Below are 23,783 nucleotides of genomic sequence, written 5' to 3'. Positions count from 1 at the left end.
GTAAAACTGAACAGAGAAGGAGGATGAGAACATAAATTCAATCAACAGTGGCATATCATTCTGAGAAATGATTTGCATTTGAAGGAGTATATGCTCTTCAAGCAACCAGTTTGGCAAATGTCTTCAGTGCACATTGTTGAGGTAATTCCCCGTTAGGAGAATGAGTGCATACAGGGAGACGTATTTGAGAGAAGTGTTTGAATAATACACACACACACCACAGATACACTGTACAGTAAATGTAGGTTTTTACTTCCAGAAAGGTTTAAGCAAAGTTCAAAATAAGCAGCCCAAAGTCATTCACAAGTAAATCAGTCAGTCTTCATCCAGGGAAAATCCAGTAAGAAATTCCAGTGTCAAAAACAGTTCAGTAACAGACTTACATCAAATCCATGAATATCAGTCAATTAGGAAAAATGAAGGAACGGCAATAGTCTCCAACAGAAGGAAAAATAGAGACTCACTCACTTCACTGAGACTCTTCTGAGACAAAGGCTAAGACAAACCAGGTTTCTGGCTCCATCTTATGGCCATTTGAGTAACCACACCCAATTGCAGTTTTTAGCATGCTCTTAAAGAGACAGTATTAAAATGTCTATCCTGGCTTATATATTTCCAACCCAAATAGCTGTTAGATGACTTATGTTCCTAACATTCTCCCCTTTTGGGTAGGACAATATATACAGCCTTACATTCTAAGTCCATAATCCTCGCAGCACACCTTATGCTTTATACAGCCCTGGGCCTTTGTAAAATGATCTGCTATATTGTTTTCTGACATACAGTATTCTAACTTACTCTTACTTTGCACATATTGTCTCACATTTAAATATCTTAAATCTGTGTGTTTAGTTCTTGTTTTAACAGCAGTATTTGAAGCCATCTGTATTGCTGATTGATTATCTTCATAAACAACAATAGAAACTGTTACATCAATTCCCATATCAATCAATAGTTGCTTATACAAAACTAAATCTGTACATAGTAAAGACAAACATGAGAATTCAGCCTCTGTTGTTGACAAACTTAGATGTTTCTGTCTAATAGACCTCCATCCAATCAATGCTTTTCCCAATAGTACTACAGTACCCGATGTAGATTTTCATGTATTTATGTCTGTAGCAAAACTTGCATCAGCATATGCAGTTAAATGCAGTTCATCCTTAGGCTCCAAATACAATGCATAATGCATTGTTTGTTTCAGATATCTTAACACATGTTTAGCAGCTTGCCAGTGCCTTTCAGTTGACTCAGCATTAAATCTCGCTAATTGATTAACACTGTATGCACTATCTGGCCTTGACCAATTACTGAGATAAGATAAACTACCAATCAAGGACTGATAAATGTTCTTATCAAAAAACAGGATTTTGAACATCACTATGGCTAAACTCCTGGCTCATTGGTGTCTTAGCCAACTTACAAAGTTCCATTTTAAAACTTTTTAGTAATTGGTTAATTTTATCTGCCTGTGAGATTTTGTACCCTCCCCTAGTTCTATCTATCTTTAAACCAAGATATTGTTTGATTTCTCCTAACTGTTTTATCTTAAATTTCCTCTGTAACAGTGAAATTATTTTAGTAGCTTCTTGTTCAGTTTTGGTGATTAATGCTATGTTATCAGTAAATAATAGCAACAATGAAATTACACCATTACTTTCTCTTTTAAACAAACATGGATCAGCCATGCCAGTTACAAAACCTATTTTAGTTAATTCTTTAACTATACATTGGTTCCACTCATATCCTGATTGCTTTAAGCCGTAAAGACTTTTTTTCAATTTCCAGCAATCATTATTATCAGTATTATCATTTTTGAGACCTAAAGGTTTCTTTAAATATAGTGTGTTGCAACGGTGCATGCAGATATGCTGTTTCTACATCCAAATGATTTATAATGTATTTCTCTTTAGCTGCCCACACTAATGCTGCCCTTAATGTAGTAGCCTTCAGACTAGGTGCAAACACCTCATCATAGTCGTTTGCTGTCTGATTGAACCCTTGTGCTACTAACTTGGCTTTATGGGTAACAGTCCCATCTACACCTGTCTTCAGTTTATAAACCCATTTACATCCTATGGCATGTTTACCAGATGGTAACTTAACATTTTCGTATACCTCCAGTCTTTTTAATGATTCCAGTTCCTTATCCATTGCTTTCTGACAAGCAGCCTGATCAGTTTTAGTTCACTATAATTACTTGGAACTATATTCAACACTAGCCTGATATCTATCAGATGGTCGTGTTACTTGGGTTGAACATCTTGGTAATACAGGGCTACTGGTGGACTTTCCTGTGCCACCTGCTCCTGTTCTTCTATCTCCTCCTGTGCCTGTTCTACTACTTCCTCATGTTCTTCCTCTTTAATGGCTATTTGTGGTTTACATATTTTATCTTTAGGGACTATTTGGGTGTCAATAATAATATTGCTGGATTCCTGTTCCAGTTTATACCACCCAACATACTCTTGAAATTTTGCATTAGCATTACAATAAACATGAGCTGTGCCTTGATCCCAAAATCTAAACGATCTATGGTTGGCCTCATAACCCACAAAAAATAACTTCTTAGCTCTATGTTGCCCTTTCAGTCTTACTTGTGAGGGAATATGCACCCATGCTGGAGCTCCAAATGTGTGTAGGTAACTTAAATTTGGCTTTCTGCCATGCCAACGAGTGAATGGCAATTCACCAGTTGTTGTGTTAACTACATTGTTCAAAACATGGTTACTACACATTATGGCTTCACCCCACAGTGTTTCAGGTAAACCTGAATCAGATAACATAGTGCGAGCCATGGCTTGTAATGTTTGCCCTCTTCGTTCTATAAATGAGTTATGTTGTGGTCTGTAAGATGCAGAATGTTTATGCTCAACACCAGCCAATTTCAACAAAGTTTGGAATCTTTTGTTAACAAATTCAGTCCCATTATCAGTAACTAATGTAATTACTTTACTTTTCATTTTTCCCTCTGCAAACCTTAGCCAGTTAAAGAAATGTTGGAATGTTTCTTTTTTGTTTTTCATAAGATAGCAGAAACAATATCGTGAGTAACGGTTCATAATACTCAAAATATAGCAGGCACCCCCTAAACTTGGTTTTTTAGGACCAATTATGTCAGCAAAAACAACCTCTAAAGGTTCTTTGGTCTTAAACCCATTTAGCCTGTTTGCAGGAGTAACCTTACTTTTCTCTTGGCTACAAGCATTACAGTTTAAATACTTGCTACAGGGTTTCAATTTTACTCCCTCTGACAATTCAACAGTTTGAGCGCTTTGAAATTAATGTGCCCTAGACATCTATGCAATAAATGTATACATTCATCATGTGGCTTAACATTGTTATAAACTGAGTTAGCCATCTTCAACTGGTCATCATGTGTCACATATAAATCATTCTTTGAAGTAGCAGTAATACTTTTACCCTCTTTCTCTATTATACAGTTATCTCCCCTAAAGGTTACTACATAACCAAGATTAACTAAAGCTCTTACTGATAGCAACATTCTTCTTGGCCTTCTGGTGATTACCAGTATTTTGTCCTTTTCCTTTCTTACAGAATCTTTACAGGCATTGTAATAAAGAAAGAAACCAAATTGTCTGAACATACCTGAGTTTGTACCACCAAAGGTCTCTGAGTGCGCATTTCCTGAATCATATTAAAAATGCTGAAGTTCATTGGTAGAATCTTCAAAGGAAAAAAAAACAGAGAAGGCATTGCTCATTTGAAAGGCCGAGCTATGCAATCTGTCTATTGAATACTCATTAATAATACCAGGGGTCTCCAATCTTGGCCACTTTAAGACTTGCAGACTTCAACTCCTAGAATTCCCCAGCCAGCCATGCTGTCTTAAAGTAGTCAAGGTTGGAGGCCCCTACATTAAAGAACTTGCACTGCATGTTATAGAAAGATTCACTGATGTCATCATTCCTGTCACAACCATATGTCAATTTGCTGAAAAAAAACAATTTTTTTCTGGAATAGCAACCACATAGCAAATAGCATGAACATTAAATTATAACTTTAGGTAATTCCTACCATGAATAGACAATATGGAAGCACTCACACTATCTCTTAGCAAGGTCCAAGTATAATCAATGGCACATATCACTCCTGTTCGTCCACAGCCCGCACTGAAAGACATGATAAATTGATAAATGAATGATGAACAATAATTTATTCTCAATGTAGGTTGTTCAACTAATATTCAGACTTCTCTGAAATCCTTTACTGTATCTTCAGATCTACCATTTAATTGAAAATAGCCAAATATCTCTACTGAAATTTACTTCTTATATTTTATCGCCACCATCATCAAAACCTTTTTATGTAAGGTAAGGTTTCTAGCCACAACCTTACAATGATTGAATTTTACTTCGTTATGTAGTTCAGCTTGGGCATTATAAAGGCAAAGTATCACATAAATCTGCCAAACATCCACGACTATAGCAAAGATGGCATTTCAGCTTGGGCAAATGATACTATTTTGCATTTGAATTTGTTATTCAAGTTAATTATTTTTTATTGGACCCTAGTGATCCAATAAGCTCCAGCAACAATAGTGTCTGATGCTTCGGAGGAAGAAAAATACGGAAATCACACTGCAAACATGCAGTTGCACATAATAAACTCCTATGGAGTTTAAATTGGTACAACACGTAATAACTTCTCTCTGAGTGATAGGAGTTGGGTCTCTATTACTCCCATGATTGAGTACTTTTAATCAATTTGCAGGGCTTAATTTAAAAGACACATCAGCATTCCAAAAAAAATAAAACAACCCACCACACAACCCTGAATTGTCTCTAATAGTTAATAGTAACTTCTTCCTTCTTTTACTATGTCTGTATGTATATTCATATTCAAAAAGAATTATAAAACAATTCCGTTCTCTTGAAGTTAAAAATGGTTTCTACTTTCAAGCAATTTTACCTGCAGTGTACACAGATAGGTACATCATGGTGTGCTTGGTAGCAATGCATCTCATTTATGAACTGAAAAATAGAGTTGATTGAAGATGGAACATCATGGTCTGGCCAATTTTTATAATGAAAATGGTAGACGCTTCTGATTTCCTAGAAAAGATACCCAAAACAAGGATCTTGTAGGAATTAGTTTAACTCGGGTATTTCCCAATTAACTTATCTTAACTCTTGAGGCAGAATGCAAACTGAACTTACAGGGTAAAAGAAATATTAATGTTCACCAATACAAGATTGCTTAAATCCTTCTTATCCACTAGGGAAACAATTCATTGCCTTTCTGCAGGTACATGACATGTATAGTTTCTGTTTGAATGTTATTGGTTTTTCTTATCCTTAAAGCACGCCCTCTAAAGGGAATGCTGTACAGGAATCACAAAATGTTCACAGATATATGTATCAGAGAAAATGGTTCATTATACTTCCCCAGGGTAATCAGTCTCCCAGAAAGTCAGCATATTTCCTGAAGCATCCCACACTTACATTATCATTCACTTTCACTTTCAGCTTGTGAATCACATAGTCCTTCCTTTTTTCTTCCGCCTCCTGATGGGAAGCAAACCAAGAATCTATTTCAATGACATTTATTTCCACAAAGAAGAATTCGGTGTCTGAATTCCAACAGAAAATAACACACTTACACAGCTAATGAAGAAGGGGCCTAATTGCAGTGGGGATTCATCCGCAGCAACCCAGTAACGTTCACATTTTTTCTGTTGGGAAGATAAAGAGGAGACTCTATTCATCTGTTCTCCGATATTCATCCAAGTTCACAATTTATTTTTATTTTTTTTAGGCAAAACAAATCTGTCCGAGGTTGCTATTTAGAGCAGGGGTCTCCAACCTTCGCAACTTTAAGACTTCTGGACTTCAACCCCTAGAATTCCTCAAAGCAAAGATGACTGAGGAATTCTGGGGGTTGAAGCCCACAAAGTCTTAAAGTTGCCAAGGTTGGAGCCCACTGGTTTAGAGGTGAGGTGAAAAGACAATAGGAATGCCTATTGAAGAATAAGTTTGTATCTACAGCTGTAGTCTTGGCAGATTTTATTGTACTTTCTCTTTTATTCTCTCAAAACAAAATCTGTGCTGTGTGCTGAACAGATGTGAGGAAAGTTTTCAGATGGATCGTGCAATAAATATGACTGTAAAAGATTCAGAGTTAGCTTCATCTACACAAAGATAGTGTCAGTTGTGGAAATACAGTACATACTCTGCAGTCATTATAGAGACTGAATGTAAAAAATGCCATGTAGGATGAGGTTTGGGAGAGGGGGCCAGCTCAGAAATGTACAGACATTACTGAACCAAAATTTTCCACACTGTGGTATGTTACCTTTTGACGCAATACCTACCTTTCCCATTTCAAATTCCATGCAAGCCATGACAATGATCTGGAGAGATTAAAAATAAGTATCTGAATGCTATTGAGAAACTGGCATGTACACAATCATGCTTTTGTTTAAGAGTTCCAAAAAAGATCATTTTAAGATGCAATTGAAAACAGCATACTATTCAATTTATAACAAAAGAAGCAGAAAACATTATTTCCAATGCTGTACTTCAAAAGCTGCCATTGTACTCAACTATCCTTTGAAGAAAATAGGCAGTAGATATATAAGTAGGCAGCTATATATAAATACAGCAAAAGAGTCCTTAACTTTGCATATATTTGGAAATAAAATAAAAAGATAAACACATTTACTTAGTTTCCATAAATTACTTATCATTTTTTTTAGTTTGGAAATTTCAAAGAATTTATAGCTGAAGTATTTTAACTCCATAATTTTACTGCAAACATTTTAGGTTGTTGATTCCAGCCTCCTTTCATTGCTGACAATCATCCATTATATATTGACAATAAATGTTACAGCCTGGAAGAAGAATAACTGCAGAATGTAAACATTCCAAGAACTGTGAACTAACTCTCTCTCTCTCTCTCTCTCTCTCTCTCTCTCTCTCTCTCTCTCTGTGTGTGTGTGTGTGTGTGTGTGTGTGTGTATAAAGATTCGCTCCACTGCCGCATCTATCCATGAATGTAATTAAGACATTAAATATTCATGGTAGCCAAGCTAGAATACAAATAATTAGAACACAGGCAGCCAATATTACCAGGCAGTGATTACTACAGTACCAGATTGGTGGCTGGAGCTTTTCTCAGGTTCAGATATGAAATGATTTTGCAGATAGATATTAGACTCTGCTGCTAAATTGGTTTAATGTCTTCTGTGGATACAATTGTTTCATTAAAAGGAGGTCATGCTGAATTAGGCCAATAGTGACAACCACAGAATGGTTGCTTTCTTGCTTTCTGAATGTAAATGCAAAGCCTCACCTTCAAAGGAGTCTCTCTTAAAAACAAAAAATACCTTAATTATTTATTATGTGAGGTGTGATACAGGTAATCCGATAATAAAACTGGATACAGATCCAGGCAAATGTTATTTTAAAATTGAACAATTAACAAATAGCATTGATCTACCTCTTACCAAGATTTTATATTCCCAAATCATCCTCCAGAAATCTACAACAGTTGTGGAAAGTGGACCCTGAGTAGCAATGTAGGTTCTTGGCTCATATACACCCTAAAAAGGAAATAAATATAACATAGACTTATATAAAGGCATTAAAAAGCATTTAAATCTAATCCACTTTAGAATTTTACAATATTATTACGTTTTAAAATGAACTGCCACACTAACTTTTTGAAGAACATTTAAAATAGGAAATTGAATTAAATGAAAAAATAATCTGTGATAGTTTTTTTCCAAGTGGTACCACTTTAATAACAACCATCACCATCATGGTAATGGCTTCAGTTCTGTTACTGCTTTCATCATCCTCAGAAGGGTGTGTGATAGAGGCTCTAGTCCAACCTTTCAACCAGATATTATATCTAATGAGGAAAAGCTGTGCTATAAAGCAGAAGCCAGAATAATCCAAACAATCTAAAATTTAGAAAATGTTAGGACTTGGATGCAGAAATTGTGTTATCTTCAAACTTTCCACTTCAGATTATACTTCCACATCTTCTCTATTCAAGCTACAGCAGCAATTATAACTTGGTTGCAGTTATTAAGTCAAGCAAATATTCCAACAGGCTAATTTTCACATTAACACTTTTAAATGGGGCAAAAGAATGGGGGCAGTAGGGTTTTACTAATGCCACTTTATAACAACCATTCAGATTTTATTTATTTTGCTAAGAATCCAAAAAAATACAAACAATAAGTTTTGGAAATATGGCTACCAATAGAGGAGCTTAGCAATTTATTTAATTCTTCTTTTGCATGAAGTGGGCGGAGAGTAGTTTCTTTATTTTGTTCCAGAAGTTGCCGTAACTTGAGACAGTCATTGATTGAATGGCATTTTTTGTATTCTAGTCTTGGTTAGCTAGAAGGAGAACACTGATCCCTGTGTATTGTTAGCATTTTAAAACAGAAAAGCTACAGGATTGCTTCAGCTGACAGTCAATACACTATTGTGTGGAAATGTCTGCTGGAGATTAAAGAGAACCTCTCTACTCAGCCATGATGTTTATGATCTCAGCCTAATAAGGGTAACATGATTGTCACAATAATAAAATGCATGAATCCATACTGCCTAAAATAAAATATAAATGCAATCACAAAATAACAATATATTAAAATCTTGTGCTAATGGGAACAGAATCTCAAATGCTTATTCTTTGTACCTTGATAAAATTTGCATTGATGTAATCAGAGTCTTTATCTGATGTGATAAAAGAGAGCTTCACTCTGGTATGGTCGTCTGAGGGAGGAGAAAGGACAAAAGAAACAACTGTTTGCTTCCTTATGTAACAAAGAATCTATTAAATAGAAGAATGAAGTTGCTTTTGTCCAGCACAAATCCAATTGTACAAGCATTTCAAATATTTTTATTGAAGATATATAATTAACTCATTTAGAAAATTAAAAGAAGCTCCCAATCATATTTTCTAGCTCTGCCACAATTCAGGAAGCAATATAGCTGGTAGTACTACTTATACACTAAAAGAAACTACAACAACACTGGCCAAACACTTCAATTTATTCTTTTTTGTGTATTAGCAAAATGTTCCGCTTTTGACTTCTTTAATGCTAACCATCACTTCCCCCATAAAATTGAACGCGAAAATAAATTTTGTTATAAATGAAATGTTTTCTACATATCCAGGTTCCAAATATCAGTTTATGCAAATTGAAGATTTTTCTATTCTTGCATGGGACAGAAGATGAATCTTGGATCCTGCAACTATGGCCTATTAAAAAATGGAAAGGCAATCATTTTTAAACCATGGTCCATATTTTTAATTAACAGAGAAATAGCAGTGGCACAATGATGTCATTGGAGGGACCATGGCTGTATTATTTGGTCTGTGTTCAAAACCTGTGGAGGGATTTTTGACAATTAAGAAAATAAGTGCATTAAAATAATCCCTAAATACTGAAAAGCCACACAAATAAAACATCAGTTTAATTTTAAATGTTAGTCATATAAGTTAGGGTGGCTACTGCAAAAACGGAAGTGGAGACTATGGGTCACTACAATAGCAGTATATATTCTCTATCTCCTTCAAAGCAGGCTATGTGGAAGATATGTGAGGAAGTAGGAGGAGTTTTTTTATTACAAATTTTAAAAGGGGATTTAAAAGGGGAACAATGTCCCAGAGTTCTGTGTGGAAGACGTTCTGGAAAATATAAAAAATCATTTAGTATGGTGTGAATGTAGTCCGTATCTGTGCTTATCTTGCAACTGATATGTATGCAGGAAATGTCCGAGTTAGGAGAGTACACATAGATGGACTTGGAACCAGAAATATGTTCAGCTCATGGAAAGAACACTTTCTATTTTGGCTTACCACAAGTAATCTATCCAATTGGGTGCAATTCTCATTTCCTGTGCTTGCTTGTTTATTTTATTAAAATTATACCCAGCCCTTCATTTAAATCAAGGTGGCATACTGCAAATTTTGCCTCACAAGTCTGTGAGAAATTTGGACTGAAAGGGAGTTGTTGGCCTAAATTAATATTTTAATAAATTTCTATGGCTAAGGATGCACTAAATTCTGAGTATCTCATGATGAAATATTGTCTAGATAATTTTAGCAAGCAAAGTGGGGGAGAAATTGACAGAAAACATTCCTTCTATGGATTGCTTTAATTTAGAATCCAATTATTCACATTATATTATAGGCTACCAAGGAGTAATAGTATCCATAGGAGGGACTGGCATGATGGCAGATACACTATACACAAGTACAAAAAGGGGTGAAATTTGCACTGCAATGCCATATCTATCACCTGGCTTTTTATGACTACCATGATCCTTATAGGATTTCATGCTCCAAATGCACACGAACCCATTTATATATAAACTGGAACAATAAAAGCAGCATAACAATTGTGTTAATTTGTAGCTTACATGGTAAGATGTCTTTATACCGATTTTTGCTGCTATTTTCAGGTCTCTCAGACACAGTTGTTGGGTAAATTTTCTCTGCTCTATAGGTCGCTGATTGCCGCTTCAGTTTCTGTGGTTAAATCATAAAGAGTAATTATAGAAAACCTGAAACAATATTACAGACCTGCATTTCTCATTACTTCCTGACTGGCCTCCCTTGACATAACCACAGTAAGAACTAAACATCCCTCACGGTTTTGCTGGGGGGCTCTTTGTCAGAATGGAAATTTTATGTGCTGATCAAGTATCCTACATAGATCAGGCAAATGCATTTTTGATGTGGCTTCCTAGATGAATACGCATTAGTTGCATAGGTGTGATGTGGTGGAATAACATTTAGCTCAGGCATGCTGGAAAATATGAAGATCTTTCCCCTACACAATTGTGACTAAATGCCACTCAACAAAGCATTTTTCTGCATGCACAATTAAATATATAGTAATGGCCATAGTGGCTGAGAATTCTGGAAATTGGCACCCAACAGATGGAAAGTGCCAAGTTGCCAGAGTCAGACTAAACCAGTGCTAGATTAGTAGCCACTATGTGTAGTAGGGGAAATACTTTCCCAAAGAATTCATAAATTTTCACTGCATGAATCCTTACAGCTAATTTTAATGGGATACTTTCCAGTAAAAAGATAAAATTTAGGAGTAGCTTTACAATTTATAATGAAGTAATAACTATAAAAGCAACATGTAGAAAATAGATGTACTCATTTCAGGTAACAAACAGATAAACTTTCCCAAGCTTCTGCCCCCCCCCCCATTTATTTATTTAATCGAATCTCAGAGCTGCCTAACTCCTCAACAATTCCGATGCTTTACAAATAGAAAAAAGAAAAATACATATAAAGGTTATTTTCTATATGTCACATTTGAATTATAGTAAGGAACAGCATAAAGCATTTCTGCTTGTTTATTATCTTTATTGTAAGTTAAAAGTTATGATATATCCGAGTCTCAGAACTATCTGACACCAAAGACAAAGAAAACTAGACCCGTTACTACCATCTATAGGGCAACCTGGATTTTGCAGATCTAGTAAACCAACCATGGGATTCTTCAAATTGATTCCACATATAATTTCAAGTGTTCTTTGGATTTTGTTTTTTTTTTAAGGAAAAATGAAATCATAATCCTGACCTTATAAACAAATATAATATATTGGGTTTTTTTATAACCTCAACATTTCTCTTTACAGAATGAAAAATATTTGTATGGAGCTTTGTTCTCAAGATTTATTTCTAATTTCAAACCATATACATTTTCCTGTCAAAAGAAGTTACGGTGCTTCCACAATCTAACTGTGCTTTAGCAATAATTATACACTATCTCATTTATAATCTTTTTGTTACATTTTGCTTTACAATAATTACTTTGTTCCCTTTCAAATCCCTTGCTCTGAACTTCCTGAATTTCCAGCACTGACAATATTATTAAAACACTTTGTTGATTTGGCTCATTCCCATTAATTAAAATAAGAATGACCTGTTCCTGAGTATATATAGCAACCAAAGACAATCAAACCAATTGAAGTCAAATCAATGAAATTTGATAGAAAACCATTGATAAATGGAGGTATGAATTCATACAGATTTTAACTGTAAGCGAACAGCAAAGTGTAGGAAAAACGTAAAGACACCTTTAAAAAACACACTTCAAACATTTGTCCCAAGAAATTCTGGTCTTGTCTGTATAGTATAATAAATATATCATGTCCTCAGCAAGTTAGAGATACAGCGAAAATACAGCATGTGGTTTCTGAAAGATTGTCTTCCCTGCACAACAATCCCTGGGCCTAGCATGTCATATAGATCCTTATATAGTTTTCATTACTGTTTTTTTTTCTTTTTTTTCATTTTACTGTTATTTGATCATGATTGTTTCTTTGATGTTTTAATGGATTGGGAACTATTCAGTAAAGAGATTGTTGCTATTTTTAAAAATTTGTTTGCCGCCCATCTCATTTCAATGCAACAAGGATACTCATACATAATGGAATTAAGGAGAGGAAAAGCAAGAAAGACTACCAGATTCACAATTTCAGGTTAATGAATCAGTGGGGGCGATCACAGTTCAGTTCAGTTCTTGCTCCCTGCATTTATATCCATAGATGTCTGTAGGCCAGATCGGTCAGGAAATGAAGAGCTGAATATCACATTTTTCTTAGCAGAGGAACTTCAACTCAAGACAAGGCAAGCTGAGACAGATAGATGTAATGAGAAGCTCAAAGAGAGAACATAGCAACCGGGATGAGTCAAAAGTTTATTCAGAGATAATGCTTTGCTCAATCTGATGGGAAGCACTGATTCAGAAATCTGGAAAAGTCTCAAAGATTATTTAGCCCAATTCCTCAAGCAAGATGAAAGCCTTTAAACACAAACATTCCTAACAGATTAGCCTATCAAATGAGTCCCATCATGAAATTATGCTTGTAGCAAGAAGCTAGAGACACCCAAGGTTAGTACTTGCCTTCAATTTTCCTATTTTTGGTGATTTTGTTTTGAAAGACTTAGCGGGACAAATCTATGAAAAAGTACAGGACAGGCAATAGTAGCAATAGGAACTGAACTACAGGAGGGCACAGGGAAGAAATCCTGTACCATTGGCAAAAGTTTCCTTAACTGAGACTTTAAAAACCATGGCAGCATGATATGGCGAAAATAGGCACAAAACTTTCTACATTTCTTCCTATGATTTAAAACCTGAATGGGGACATATTTATCTTCCAGTCTGGATTGCAGCGGTTTTGCACAGGATGGGAGGGGGATTCATATTGGTGGGAGGAAATTGTCTTGTGCTGCATGCATGAAATAATGGGTGGCCCATATTGGTAATAGGGCAACATTGTTTGAGATGTCTAATAAATTGAAGAACATTTTCTGATGAATAACGTTCATTTTTTTTTATTTCGTATAAAAATAAATCTGAGTTGCTAATATGGCTAGGCCATATTGCTTTATCATATATGTTTTAATTGTATTCATATAGATTTAAAATGTAGCCTCTCAGCATCCTTAAAACAACTACTGGTATTAAGAATCAGTTGATTGAAGGTGTTAATCCTTTCTTGGCCAAAGATTTCCAATAAAACATTTTTCTTGCTGTTGGGGTTATTCCATATTGTTGCCTTGTGTGATTATGGGGCAAAACTTAACTGCTTGTCTAGTAAGTCCAAATGCATCTAGTAGCTTTTAGAACTGGAAAGGACAAGCCCTGTTTCCTCTAAATTGACCTATATTTGATGCCCTTTGCTGCAACACTTGCAACTAGATTGAAGAAGCTAATAAAAATTTAAAGGAGCTAGTGGTGATCCCTGCAGGGTATCACAATGTAATTTAATAGGTGTAGAAATTAATCTGTTTGTAATAGCTCAGCAAGGGAATGCAGATACCAAATTGTAATCCAGTGTACCTAAGACGATAAAAAGCTAAAATTTTAAAGAACAAACTCATAAAACTTAATGTGCATGACATCATAGACCAAGTTTATCTGCTGGTTATACCAAAAGCATAGATCAAGTTTATAATCAACAAGCAAATATTGTTAGTTCCCTGATCTCCCATTTTCCCATGGTATTTTGTTTCTTTTAATAAACACAGAAGTGCACCATTTCATTATTTTCTGCAACTAACTGCTGCACCCCTGGGATGGAATAATAACAACCTAATAGTATTTCTGCTGAGTTTGGAACCAGGAACATTCTGCATACACACAGAGTGTTCTATCTTTTGTGGCACTGAAATAATTGTGTAACCAAATCAGTAAAAGCCTTCTTGAAAAATAACCTTTGAAAAGGCTAGAAAGAAATTTGACAGCAGGGTGGTGTGCCTTCAAATATGTGTATTTTCAAGCTTTATCTTAACTTTGTATACATACAGAATTTTGTGTATGTACAGTATATACACAGAATGACCTATTATTACAAGCATATACATATAAAGTATATGTGCATGCATTGAATAAGACCCACTCACTGGAAGGAAAGTAATTTTAGTTTCCTGGAGCAGAAAGGAAAAAGGGCACAGCAACAGAAGAATTGCCCAGCTGAAGTCTGAAGTAAATCCTCTTCAAGATGGTTAGTCTAGACCAGAGGTCTCCACAGTTGGCAACTTTAAGATTTGTGGACTTCAACTCCCAGAATTCTGGGAGTTGAAGTCCACAAGTCTTAAAGTTGCCAAGTTTGGGGACCCCTGGTCTAGACAGGGATTTCTTAAGCTGGCTCAGATTTAAACTGCCACCATCACAGGACAGGGGCAGTTTAAAAGCCTAAGATGGGTTATTGGACTGAAGTTTTTAGTCAAACATTTCATTTTTTTTAGTTAGAAGGGTCTACTTGTATATGATTGTAATTAAAGAAAGTTTGCTAATTTAAATCTTTCCAGTTGTATTTCAACCAGAGCTTCAAGTTACACTGTTGTTCTAACTGACAATGCTTTTATCACTTGGTCCTTTTGATTTACTTACAACTTGATGTCGCCTACAATACATTTCTTTCTCTGAGATACAATATTATATGGAGAGAGAAATAACTTTTATGCAAGGAGGTGGAATCGGGGGAAGAATATTTATTGGAGAGCATTTTAACAGACAGAGCCCAGTACTGTATCTTAAAAACCGCAGCAGATATTTCTTTAGTCCATTGGCCCCACCCTTTTTTTTACTAGCTCTAGTGGCAGTGAACCATAACTCAGTGCAGCTGGACAGGAAAACATTTTGCATATGGCCTCCTAAATAAAATGTGAATGGTTTTTTTTCCACAGCCAGTTTGTTGCTATTTTATTTTTTGTTGAGTTACGTACATTTGCTTTAAGGAAAATAAGTGTTTTTATAGAGAGAAGTGGCTAAAGTGAGAAGAGAGAAGTGGATAAAGAAAATCCAGTCCCCCAAACCAGAGTGTCTTCCAGATACGTTGAACCCATGACCAGCTTTAGGCCATGGCTAAGGAGGCACTAGAATCATTCTAAAAATGCACATTTTGTATTGACAGGGATGGCACCATCAAACAACGTGCTCTAGGGTGCCATATTGGACTAGAAGACTTCCAAGGTCCTTTCCGACTCTTCTATTCTATTCTATTCTATTCTATTCTATTCTATTCTATTCTATTCCTATTCCTATTCCTATTCCTATTCCTATTCCTATTCCTATTCTATATACCTTTGAGTTAACACTGAGTTCAAACTCAACTCCCTACCAACCCAATTATTGCTTAGAGTTCTGGATGACAAACATTCATAAATACAGAGGACATTTCATGCTGTAAAACATAATCCTAGCACAAACAAACCTTCTAAGATGCCCTCCTTAACGGACTTTCTGTGGCATGGAAGAAAAGGGATGAGAATGAAAGGGGTGAATAAATGAGAGACTATACTATAAAGGAGTGAATTTCACAATAAAATCCTATTTTGAAACACCAATAGACTACTAGAATATAAACCTGTATGCATGTATTGTATCTAAACAAAATATATTTTCCAAATATTACACTGAATAAAATATATTAGGTTGCACTTAAACAGAATGATTTGATCACCATCACTCAGCTTTCTCTGGACTCAGGATGCCTGTCTTCAGGTTTATAAACAACATATATATATATTTTAATTTTAATCTCCCCAAGACAAAAGATTCCACAGTATGTAGTACAAGTGCCACATAACAATTAATTAATGTCCAAAAATAGCACCTACTTCCTGTTTTGGCTGCTGTTTTAGCATAAAATAATGAGGTTACAACTTGATGGGGAAAACTGATTATCTGAACAAGTAGCATTTTCTCCCATTTGGTTTAGAAGATGGCTTATATAAGTCTTCTCCCTCGTCAATCACAGCTACCTAAAATTCCCACCCAGCAAAGCCAGTGGGTAGCTCAAAATTCTAGGAATCACAGCTGGATGACACAATTTTTGAGAAAACAAACACACATAAAAGTGACTGAAGGAAAAGAGGTTTTGGAAGGTTATGGATATAGCGAATGACAATAAGAATTCAGTTTAGAAAAGTATGTTCAGTAATAATTCTGTGTTACCTAATTCTATATATTAACAAGTTGGCATTTGAGGCACACTGCCATCATTAGTGTTGCTCCTCACTAAAATGAGGTGGTTCCTATACTTAAGAGCATCAATCCTTCTAAACAAATCCAAATTTTCATCCTGTACATCCAGAATTTCCTCCTGTACACCCAAACACACCAACTCTATTAGTGCTGATGCAGATTTTCCATTCTATCATTCTATTTCAATTTCTATTTCAATTTCCATTCTATTTCAGAGACAAATGGAAGTGGCTACAAAATGACTCATTCAAATTTGAGATTTATTCACATGCTCCACTTGGAAGGCAGTTGTTGTACATTGTTGGCAGACACTGGCTTACTCATTTTCAGAAACTACCATTTTGCCTTTATTGAGATTTCATGAACATTCGCAACTGGCCACCGTGGCACTTCTTGCTGCAAAGGTTGACTTTTCTAAAGAATATGTTTGAATATTAATATGTACCTGCACAGTTATTTAAAACAAAATAAAATTAAAAAATAGAGCCAGTTTGATGTAGTGGCTAGACACTGGGAAACTGTGAGTTGTAGTCCTGCCTTAGGCATAAAACCAACTGGGTGATCTTGGGCCAGGCACTCTCTCCAGTCCTACAAAGGAGGCAATAGGAAACTAAAGACTTATTCAGGCAGTCTCCCCAAAAAAATGGGACAGTATTGAATATAAGGAAAAATAAATAAAAATATGAAACTGAACTATTTGCCAATTTGAAAAGGTATAATTAAAAGAGGGGAGTAGAAAAAGAAGATGGATATTAATAGAATTTTCTACAATCAAAACCCACCTCTGAAAACCCAGGTGAAATGATTATGTTACTCCCATTTTGGGTAAAAATGGCTCTAGTGTTTTCATTTGCAATATCTCAGATTTCTCCTGACTTGTTCCAAAACTAGAAGCTTTGCAGGAAGTGATTCAAGGACAAACACATACATGCTAATGATTGCAAGCAGATTCTGATGATTACGAAAACTATTTTAATGAGAAATCTAACAAACACCAAGAAGAAAATGCTAACCATAGTTATCATAAAAGTGTGGTTTCAATTCTTGCATATGTTTCTACAGACAGCAGTATATCTTGAGCTAACAGTGTCTTGCTTTGAGGTTGGGAATAATAATTGACATCTATCCTTTGTTGGATAGATGGTCAGTGCACAATAGATCAAGAAGTATTTTGACACTCAATATCATCTCAGTGGCCTCAAAATGTTTGAAATAATTTGGAGAAATAGATCGTGTTCAATTCTGATAGTAAAACAAACCAACCCTGACTCTTAATTGTAAATATGTATCATTTGCATGCCTGCTTGGAAATTGTCCACTGCTCTACCATCAATTATCAGTTTCATCCCGCAGGTAAAGTCAAATACTAGAAATAAACAACTGAATCAGAAAATACGCCATAAAAATAAGCAAATAAAAATTAGTATTGTCTAAATAAATGAGAATAATTTGGTTTTATTCTGTTCAAACTGATAGAGGTTTCAAGGAAAGCAAAACCACCATTTTTTCCCCCAGCATTCTGTCCTTATCAGGCCTGGAGACATTGTAGGGCAGGAGTGAAGAGCTTTTTCCACCAAACACTTCTGGAGCATTTCATAAAACACACTAAGAATATTTTAGTCATAACTGAGTCATCTGTGAACATTGATGATCCAAGAATACAACAATGAATGCATTATTATAGCAGATGATATTCTACCCCGTTTTCTCAAGCTAGGAATTTTTACAGTCCCTAAGTCAGTTCCTCCAAGAGATGGAGTGGGAAATACCTGCACACAGCAGCAGATTAAGGCTCACTGGTGCCCTAAACACTAACAAATCTTGGTGCCCCTCTCCAAGCATAGGCTATATAAAAGTTTTTGTGGTGGAGGGCGGAGCTGGCGTCACGACGATATGGCATGCGATCACAGCCGATATCTTTGCTCCTGGACGGTCCAAGTGGATCTAAACCATCCCGAAGAGACGGTGAAAGTGAAGAGTGCATCTTGTCGATCCCAGGGATACCGCAAAGTCCCTGGTAGATCCAGGAGAAGCTCTTTTTGCCAGTGGCAAAGAGGCAGCCATTAAAGCTGCTGAAGTTGGGACAGCTCCGAAACGGAAGAGAACAGAAAGAGAGAGTGTGCTGGTTTGGTGAGAGCTTTTTCTTTATTTTAAGATCTGAAAGGACACCCTAAGGAAAAGAAAGAATTTGTAAAAGTTTTGACAGAAGTGATTAAGTGGCGATTTTAAACAGGAATGTCAAAGTAATGTTTTTTTTCTCATTGCTGGATTTTCTATACATGATCTTATATTTTGAAACTGGACTGGTTTTTTCTTTTACATCTATTTTTTCCCTCCTTTTTGATTTTGTAATATTTTAGGCTAGAGGCTCCCTTTTAGTTATTTCCTTTTTTAAAAATATCTTTTTCTTTCTTTTTATTAATTCTTATTATATCTTGCTTGGAAAAGGTGGGGGAAAGTGAGAGCAAAGAAACTTTGTAACACTGCCAACTAGAGGCTTGAAAATATTCTATTTCCATGTGACCAGACAAAGCTGAGAAAGAAAGAACTGAGACTCTTTTTCAAGGACATTGCTATTTGATAAGATAGAGGGAAGAGCATGGGAGAGTATTATTGCAGGTGCTCTTCTGGGTTTCTATCAATAGTTGGAGTCTGGTGTTGAAATCTAGGGGCGGGAAAGGTGATAAGTTTTTTGGAGAAGAGAGCTATAATAAGAGCCTTGGATAATTAAACAAAGTGCAGTGTGCTCTTTTTACTTTTTCGAAGTTGTGCTATCCCTCCTCACCAGCTTTATTGTATTTCATTTTATCTTTTTTCTTCTTCTAATAACTATTTGGGCTTTTGGCTTTGTTGGAGCTTGTCTTGGTTTTTCTTTTTTTCTGTGGAAGTCCAATCTCTACGTTTGCTTTTTATTTTAAAGGGAAAGCTTTAGTATTAATGTTTTTTTTAAAGGGAATAGCCTTTTTTTCCCCTTTCCTGGTATTTTTGTTTTTTCATCTACCTTTCTGGTTTATTCTTATGCACTCTTTTCAATTTGAGACCTTTCAATTGGATTAAGGTGTTGAAGAACCTGAAGAATTTTTCCTTTTCCTTTTTTTTTCTTTCTTTTTCAATTTTTTTTTCAAGCCTTTTTCTTCATCTAACTACTGATTGGATTAAGGTATACAAGAACCTGAAGAAATTTGGCCTCCCTTTTTTTCTTCTTCTTTTTAATCATTATTATTGGGTTTCTTTTTTCTACTAGTTTTATTTTGAACCATAATTGGTTACTTCACAATTGGATTAAGGTTTAGAAGAACCTGAAGATTTTGAATTGCTTAAAATGAGTAGGAAATTTACAGCTCCTGGTTCTTCAACTTCTACTTCTTCCTCTCCACCATCTGGAGGACAACGTTCAATACAGACAATGTTAAAGCAAGAAAAAGAACAAGAAAAAGTGACTCTGCAGATGATTATGCAAAGAATTCAAAATATTCAAGCAAGATCAGAGAATATTGAAAAGAGAATAGAGAACATTGAACAAAGAACATAGAACACTGAACAAAGAACAGGGAAAACCGATGAAAAAGTGGAGAACATCCAACAAATGATGTTGAAGTATGATGAGAGATTCCAAAAAATTGAAGAAGATAAACAAAGAGACAAGAAGATTGGAGATATTGATAATAGATTAACGGTGGTTGAACAAAATAAAAGTGGTATGTTGAGATGGGAGATGGATAGATCAGAATTCTATCTTAGATTCCAAAATGTAGAGGAAGAAAAAGTACAAAACTTAGCTGAGATAATGGTAGAAATACTGGCTGAAGCTTTGGAAATAACTCAAGAAAAGATGATGGATAGAATAGATGAGATTTATCGAGTTTCCACAAAATATGCGATGAGAAATAGCTTACCAAGAGAAGTTCATATTAGATTTACAAAGAAAGCCATTAAAACGCAAATATTGCAAGTGGCAAAAGAGAAAACATTGAAATATAAAGACAAGGAGATTGTGGTCTTGAAACAAATACCCAGAAGAGTGAGAGAGATGAGAAGAGAATACCGATTCCTGACTAAAATGCTACTTAAAAAAGAGGTGAATTATAGATGGCTGATTCCAAAGGTTTAATGTTCACATGGCAAGAACAGAGACATAGAATTGACTCAATTGAGAAAGTGGAATTATTTTATACAGAATTTTTTGGAGGAAAAGAGGAAGAGGCAGAAAAAGAGATCTCACTAATTGAATTCCAAGAGGACTGCCAAATGGTGACTGAAAAAGAAGAAGGTGCAGTAGGTGGAAAGGTGGAAGCCAAAGAACAACGTGAACTAAGATCTACAAGAGCTGCTAAACTTAACTACAAAATATAATCATGGAAGAGAAAAAATTGATTACAATTAATATAAATGGACTTAACTCAGCCATTAAAAGAAGGAAAACCTTTCATAAATTAGAGAAGTTAAAATTTGATATAATTTGTCTACAAGAAGTACATAGTAAAAAACAATATGAACAATTGTTGATACAGCCAAAATTGGGGAAAATATTTACTTCCTTGACACAATGTAAGAAAAGAGGAGTTGTTTTATATATTAAAGAGACCACCACAGCAAAATTGATTTATACCGATGATGATGGAAGAATACTAATGGTGGAAATAACAGACAATAATACGAAAACACTCCTGATTGCAATCTATGCTCCGAATGACAAACAAGAAGAATTCTACAAAAAATTACATATGAAAATAATTGAACTGGACTATGCTAATATAGTTATGATGGGAGATTTTAATGGAATTGTAGACAATAAATTGGACTATACAGCACAGAAAACAATAAAGCAAAACAGAAAGACTCTCCCTAAAACTTTTTTTAAAATGGTAGATGAAATAAACTTAAAAGATACATGGAGAGAAAGAAATGTTAAAACTAAACAATACATCTTCTATTCAAATAGACACTTATCATGGTCCAGAATAGATATGATATGGATGTCAACAGAATTAATAACTAATATTCAAGAAATAAATATTGAAACAAGTACTTGAGAAGATCACAATTCAATGACAATTAAATGGAAAGGACAAAAAAGAAGATCTAGATGGATGTTAAATAAAGGAAAATAGTCCTAGATGGACTATTTAAAAGGAAAAAGACTTCACACAGTGGATGGAGAAAGAATTGGCTTTTTTCTTTAGAGAAAACAAGAAAGAAGACACATCAATTCAGAATGTATGGGATACAATGAAGGCATATGTTAGAGGATTGATAATAGACTATACAAGGAAAAGAAATAGTATGAAAAGATTAGCCTTTAAGACAGGCTTGTTCAACTCGCGGCCCAGGTCGGCTCGTAATGTGGCCCAGTGCCCACCCCAACCTTCATGCAAAAGGGCAAGCCAGCGAGGAGGAGGAGAGGCGGGCGTGAGGCGGGGCCAGGTGAGCGCCACGCCAAGCAGCAACAGAAAAGGCGGGTGCCATCAGAGCGCTCCTCGTGCCAAGGCAGCCGCAGCCCAAGGGTCCCGCTCCGCCACCTCCTGCTGTTGCTGCTGCTACTGCCGCCGGAGCTGTTGTAGCGGCTTCTGCCCCCGCCGCCCCCGCCGCTGCTGCTGCTGCACCGAGCCTCCCGGTCCTCGCCTTCCAGTCCTGCCGCATCCAGCCGGGCCATTTGCAGGAGGAGAGGTAGGCGCGAGGCGGGCGAGCTTTCTCCCCCCGCCCCCCGCGTTCCTTTCTCCCTGGTTGACTATTTTTTATGATATCTTATGAAAAAAATGTTTTCTATGGTTTTTTTGGATGATCAGGTATCGTTACTGTTATTTTATTTTATGTGTGGCCCAAACCAAATTTTCATCTTCTAATGTGGCCCAGGGAAGGTGAAAGGTTGGACAAGCCTGCTTTAAGGCCTTAGAGGATGAGTATAAAAGTTTTGAAAAAGAGCTACAGAAAATGCCACAGAAAAAGGACATCAAGCTAAAAATGAATATAATTAAACATAAAATGGGTCAAATAGAAAAAGAAGAGTTAGCACAGAAAATTAGAGGTGCTAAACAGAACTACTTTGAAGACACAAACAAACCAGGTAGATGGTTAGCATACAAATTGAGAAAGGAGAAAGAATCAAGGAAAATATTGCAATTAATAGATGACCAAGGCCAAGTTTGCTATGGTAGTAAAGAGAAGAAGGAAATCATTCGAGACTTCTATGGGAAATTATATATGCAAGAGAATATTGATGAGGAAAGAGTTAAACAGTACTTACAGAATGCTAATTTACCTCAGATACCTAAAGAGACTGAAACAATGTTAGAAAGCAATATAACAATGATGGAGTTAACTGAAGCACTCAAGAAGCAAAATAATGGAAAGGTACCAGGTCCAGATGGACTTCCGGCAGAATTTAACAAAACACTACAACAATTGTTGAACCTTCCATTGCTAGAAGTTATGAATGAAGTTATGTTAAAGAAGAAGATACTTAAATCATGGTCAGAAGCCTATATTACACTTATTCCAAAAGAGGAGGCCGATCCATAACAAATTAAGAACTATAGATCCATTTCTCTACTAAATGCAGATTATAAAATTTTTGCTTCAATATTGGCAGAAAGACTTAAAAAATATTTAAATAATTTTATCCATCCTGATCAAAATGGATTTCTGCCAAAGAGACAAATTAAAGACAATATGAGAGTAATCTTGGACACCTTGGAATACTACGAGGCACATCCTGAAAAACAAATGGCTCTGATATTTCTAGATGCACAGAAGGCATTTGATAATGTGAATTGGCGATTCATGTTATTACTGTTGGAACAGATGGGTTTTGCTAGAAAATTTATTCAAGCAATAGAAGCTATATACTATAAGCAAACGGCAAGGTAATGATAGACGGAGAACTGACAGACTCTATCAATATAAGAAAAGGAACAAGGCAAGGGTGCCCACTATCACCTTTGTTGTTTGTGTTAACTTTGGAAGTGCTAAACAAAAATATTAGAGATGAAAAGAATATAAAAGGAATGAAAAGCAAAAAGGAAGAATTTAAGCTGCAAGCATTTGCGGATGATCTGGTTTTCATCTTAGAAAACCCTTTAGAAAGAGCATCAAAATTGATAGAAAAGATAGAGACATATGGAAAGGTGGCTGGTTTGAAAATAAATAAAGATAAGACAAAGATCTTGACAAAGAATATACTATTAAGACAAAAGGAAGAACTGGCAGACCTATTGAAAATTCAGGTCAAGAATAAGAACAAGTACTTGAGGATATACTTGACAGCAAGATGCAGTACATT

At 35.6% G+C, this 23,783-nt stretch overlaps 1 protein-coding gene across 1 annotated transcript in view; it reads right to left on the bottom strand.

Moving 5' to 3' along the window:
• The window catches only part of PTPN22 (protein tyrosine phosphatase non-receptor type 22), a 48,689-nt gene that overhangs the window by 20,853 nt on the left and 4,053 nt on the right, over positions 1 to 23,783 (bottom strand). The window contains exons 3-11 of the mRNA XM_026712922.2: positions 10,404 to 10,512; positions 8,674 to 8,750; positions 7,469 to 7,564; positions 6,335 to 6,373; positions 5,624 to 5,695; positions 5,466 to 5,528; positions 4,933 to 5,075; positions 4,067 to 4,133; positions 3,610 to 3,687 (exon numbers count right to left, since the gene is read on the bottom strand). Coding sequence (XP_026568707.1) covers positions 3,610 to 3,687; positions 4,067 to 4,133; positions 4,933 to 5,075; positions 5,466 to 5,528; positions 5,624 to 5,695; positions 6,335 to 6,373; positions 7,469 to 7,564; positions 8,674 to 8,750; positions 10,404 to 10,512 — 744 coding nt within the window. The remainder of the gene's footprint in view (positions 1 to 3,609; positions 3,688 to 4,066; positions 4,134 to 4,932; positions 5,076 to 5,465; positions 5,529 to 5,623; positions 5,696 to 6,334; positions 6,374 to 7,468; positions 7,565 to 8,673; positions 8,751 to 10,403; positions 10,513 to 23,783) is intronic.

This window comes from Pseudonaja textilis, chromosome 3 (assembly GCF_049901715.1).
Source record: "Pseudonaja textilis isolate UNSWEBS1 chromosome 3, rPseTex1.2, whole genome shotgun sequence".
NCBI classification, from domain to species: domain Eukaryota; kingdom Metazoa; phylum Chordata; class Lepidosauria; order Squamata; family Elapidae; genus Pseudonaja; species Pseudonaja textilis.
This window is presented reverse-complemented; position numbering and strand designations above follow the sequence as displayed.